The sequence below is a fragment of the Melanaphis sacchari genome, unplaced genomic scaffold, assembly GCF_002803265.2.
Source record: "Melanaphis sacchari strain LSU unplaced genomic scaffold, SCAv2.0 Contig2144_pilon_pilon, whole genome shotgun sequence".
NCBI classification, from domain to species: domain Eukaryota; kingdom Metazoa; phylum Arthropoda; class Insecta; order Hemiptera; family Aphididae; genus Melanaphis; species Melanaphis sacchari.
Window position 1 is genome coordinate 1 of NW_020271067.1, and position 4,395 is coordinate 4,395.

At 29.0% G+C, this 4,395-nt stretch overlaps 1 protein-coding gene across 3 annotated transcripts; it reads left to right on the top strand.

Moving 5' to 3' along the window:
* Positions 1-131: 131 nt before the first annotated feature.
* Positions 132-3,689, top strand: LOC112593925. Of its 3 annotated transcripts, XM_025338517.1 has the most exons (5): positions 132-550; positions 618-1,047; positions 1,150-1,289; positions 1,368-1,545; positions 1,664-3,689. In XM_025338517.1, the coding sequence occupies exons 2-5, from the start codon at positions 1,032-1,034 to the stop codon at positions 3,394-3,396; spliced, it is 2,067 nt and encodes a 688-aa protein (XP_025194302.1). In that variant the 5' UTR covers positions 132-550; positions 618-1,031; the 3' UTR covers positions 3,397-3,689. The 3 variants fall into 3 exon arrangements, with proteins under 3 accessions (XP_025194302.1, XP_025194301.1, XP_025194303.1); XM_025338516.1 differs by having other exon boundaries at positions 132-1,047; XM_025338518.1 differs by lacking the exons at positions 132-550; positions 618-1,047; positions 1,150-1,289 and having other exon boundaries at positions 1,514-1,579.
* Positions 3,690-4,395: the final 706 nt, after the last annotated feature.

Genomic DNA, 4,395 nt, shown 5'->3' on the forward strand with positions numbered 1-4,395 from the left:
TTTTTATGATCCATGTTGTCAACAATGTCCACCAGAGTGACTTACGTATAGTCTGATTGGAATCGTTATCATCTTATCTCATATCGTCTATAGATACTGACCGATAATAACAATTAATGATAATAATATTATATTGTTATATGTGTTTACTGTTTTAAAATTTTGATTGTTTATTATATTTAATAATTTATTCATCAACCATTATTCATCACTAATAATTATACATAAAGAACAATGTTTAATTGCCAAGTTTGTGATGCTAAATATAATTCGGTGTCTGGTTTAAATAAGCATTTAAGAACAAAACATAAAGATACACCGAAAATTAAAAAAAATGTATACTATTGTAATGACTGTGATGGATCATTTGATTTAAAGTCCAATATGATTAAACACACGAAGACTCATTTATATGGTCAGCATAGCAATATGTTATGTTCCTATACAAATTGCACAAAATCATTTGCATCTATAGCAGGATTAATTGTACACTTAAAATCTCATAACATTAATGTTGAGTCAACATTGTTAAATTTTAATTCTATAGAAGGTACATCAATTTATAATTACATTATAATATATCTCTTAACAATCACTACTAACTTATTGTGTTTCAGTGATTAAGTTTAAAGTGTTTGTTTTTACAAAATTCAATTCAAAACAAACAACAAAAAATCTGTTACAATGACCCACTTGTAACCTCCTACTGTACATCAGGGCGTCACTAACTTACAATATTCTTTCTTTTTTTTTTCATATTTAAGTTGAGATATTAATATTAAAATGGTGGTGGTTGTGAATAATATTGTAATATTCTCATCTGGAACTTTTTTTCTGAATACCTTTACTGTGGACATGTATGAATTTTAATTACAGATCTTCATTTACCAAGTCTGTCCGTCACTATAGCCTATAGGGAAGTATGGTTCCTTATAAAATGTTCAGTATTAATATTGTTTAAGTGTTATAGGTGATTTAAAAAAGGTTAACATTTCCTGTGATTTGGCTGAAAGTATTGGTTTTTACTGTTGATGTTACTGTGGACATGTATGTATTTTTATAATAATTTTTCATATACTGAATTTGTCAGTTATTTAAATGTAACTTAATAACTAAAAGAATATAGTTTAATTAAATACAAATTAACAGATTTTAACAAATGGAAAAAAAATATAGAAGACAAACAAGAGTGCCAGTATGTCAAGTTGTCATCAAAAAAAAAAACTTTAAGTAAAGAGTATGTATACTATTTTTGCCACAGATCATTTGAACCAAGAACTTCAAATAAAGTAAGATTGTAACGTGACTAAATTATACATAAAATGTACCTAACCAAGTTGTGATTAATATAATGAATAATTAAACAGGGATACAGATGTACAAAAAGTGGTGGTTCCGTGAAAACTGGCCATGTTTGCCCTTCTAACATGAAAGTACATATACACAATAAAGAAATTAATGTTCGATATTATAGTACACACTTATGGCATACGAAGGATATAGGAAAACTAAGATTGTGTGATGAAGATAGAAGTAAAATTGCTGGTAACTTATATGAAGCATTAAACAAATATAAAAAGTTATTTATGTTCGATGATAATTTAACTTTTTTGATATTTATGTAAATAAAATAACCTTTTCCCCTTTCAATATTTTTTTACAGGAAAGTTATCTTTGGGTGTACCAGTCAACAGAATTTTGCAAGATGTTAGATCATCAAATGTTGAGATGGATAGTATTAAAAGAATTCATTTGCTAGAAAAAAAAGATATACACAATATTAAGCGTGACTTTAATATTTCATATTCAACAAAAAAACACCAAAATGATGCAATAAGTGTAGATCTTTGGGTAAAAGAAATGATGAAAAAAGGTGATGAAAGTCCAGTTTTATATTATAAGCAACAAGGAATTAATGATAATTGTGTTCCATGCTTCACTAAAAATGATTTTTGTCTTGTAATAATGACTCAATTTCAATCTGAATTATTATTAAAATTTGGAAAAGACAAAGTATGTTTAGATGGTACACATGGACTAAATGGGTATAACTTCCAACTGTACACTGTAGTTGTTGTAGATGAATACGGAAATGGATATCCCGTAGCCTTTTGTTTTTCCAATCGATCCGATACTACTGTGTACAGACATTTTTTTCAGTGTATCAAAAAGATAACTGGTAATATTAATGCAAATATTTTTATGTTCGATGACGAACCGGCAGGCAAACAGCTATTGTGTACTTGGCACGTATTAAGGAATTGGGCAAAAAATTTAAGAAAAATTCACTCGAATGAAAAACAAAATATTGTATTCAAAACTTTAAAGGCTTTACTATATGAGACAGACGAAAACAATTTTTTGATTGAGTTGCAACATGTATTAGATGATCTTCTAAATGATGAAGATACAAGAGACTTCGGAAATTACTTTAAGACTACATATTCATACAGGGCAGAAAAGTGGGCCTATTTTAATAGAAAATATGTTGGTATTAATACTAACATGTACCTTGAAGCACTTCATAAGTCTATAAAGTATTGTTATTTAGAAGGAAAAAGCTGCAAACGTTTGGATTTATCGATTAATGCTCTAATGTCTTTGGTGAGAGACAAAAGTTTTGAACGAATCATTAAAATTTCCAAACAAAAAATGTCTTCTAAACTGACACAAATTATTGCAGCTCACAATAAAAGTGAAAAAATTACACCGGATATGGTTGTTCAAGTTGATGGTAATTGGTTGGTTAATTCTGAGGCAGACATACATATTCAATATAGAGTCGAAAAAACAACATTATCATGTGATGATTGTGTATTACGTTGTAATGTGTGTAGAATATGTGTACACACTTATAAATGTACTTGCATGAATAATGTTATTTATTTTAACATTTGTAAGCATATTCATGCATGTGCTAAACGACAGACCATCATAACAGATATAGAAACAGTACAAAATGAAAACCAATCTTTTCCATCACCATGTGATTTAGCTGTCGATAATGGATTTTTAAGAGAACAAGGACAAGAACAATTGTTGAACAAAAATATAAAGAAAAATAACGAAGAAATTAAACACAAACTAGAAATGATACTTGGTATTCATAGTCGAGCAAATATGAATGAAGAAGATCAAATGTATATAATTAAACAGTGTGATAATATATTGACAACATTAGGAAAAGAAATAGATTTTAAGAAAACATCAAACTTACAATTGGCTAAGAAAAGAAAAATTGAACCCCAAGCAAGATTTTTTTCAAAAAAAAAAGTACCAAGTCAACATCCAACTCTATCATCAATTGAGGGTACACAAATTAGGGAGTCATTGAAAAATTCAACTGATGTTTTAAATATAAGTACTACACCAATGTTTGATCATTCCTACTTATAACCAATATTTAATTTAAATTTAAACATTAGTTACTATTTTATTATTTTATTTAAATTTTTTTAGTTATTTTAACATTAATTATTTTATGATGTATCTATATTTGACAAATTACCGTTATGGCGTTATGTTATTATTTGATTTTAATTTTTTTTGTAATTATTTTAATTTATTTATATGTCGATATAATATACATTATACATAAATCAACATTTACTATTTATATTAAGTGATTTATGAGATAAGATGATAACGATTCCAATCAGACTATACGAACGTAAGTCACTCTGGTGTACTTCGTTCGGTGCATTATACGCCTAAGTAGTGAACCGCGAAAAGGCTTTATTTTGGATATTTAAGATGATAATAACCTCTTTTCCATTTATCGTGATGCATTGCATTTTACGCCTGTGTAGACAGAATTTTGGAAACTCAAAATCCGCGTCGAATGACAAATATCTGAGAAAAATCCGGCAATGGGTGTGCAAGATCGGGTTAAAGCTTTTGGTTATAGACAACAGGCCAATAGATCCAAAACTGTGACGAGTCTAACTCCCTAGTTCATTTTAAAAGAAGCGACAGGGCGTTTCTTTTGTCGTTGGATATACCAGGTCGATTTATTTGAACTAATAGTTGGGCTTTTGTAGATTTTAAGATTATCTGTTATTCATTCATCTACGTACAATTCAGTGATGCGTAATCGCGAAGTCATATGTAAATCACTATTCAGGATGATAAACGTGACGTCATAATTTGGGGAATATAAATACGGCTAAACATAAAAGTAGTTTTGACTTAGCGAAATCCCTGAATGTTCTACAAAACACGGCAGTTTCAAAAATTGACGTGTATGCTGCCCCAGGTAAATTTTTCGTTAAAGACCCTTAGTTCCACTAGATTTATGCGCAGCGGACAACGGGCTAAACGATAGTCGTATACTGAATGTCATGGCATATTGTATCCGACAATGATATTTAATACCAGTCCATTTAACCAGCACGT

Excerpts from the sequence above, each read along its gene's own strand:
- LOC112593925 (XM_025338516.1), top strand. Across the intron at positions 1,290-1,367 it reads AACCAAGAACTTCAAATAAA|GGATACAGATGTACAAAAAG; the intron begins GTAAGATTGTAA and ends ATAATTAAACAG. Across the intron at positions 1,546-1,663 it reads AGATAGAAGTAAAATTGCTG|GAAAGTTATCTTTGGGTGTA; the intron begins GTAACTTATATG and ends ATTTTTTTACAG.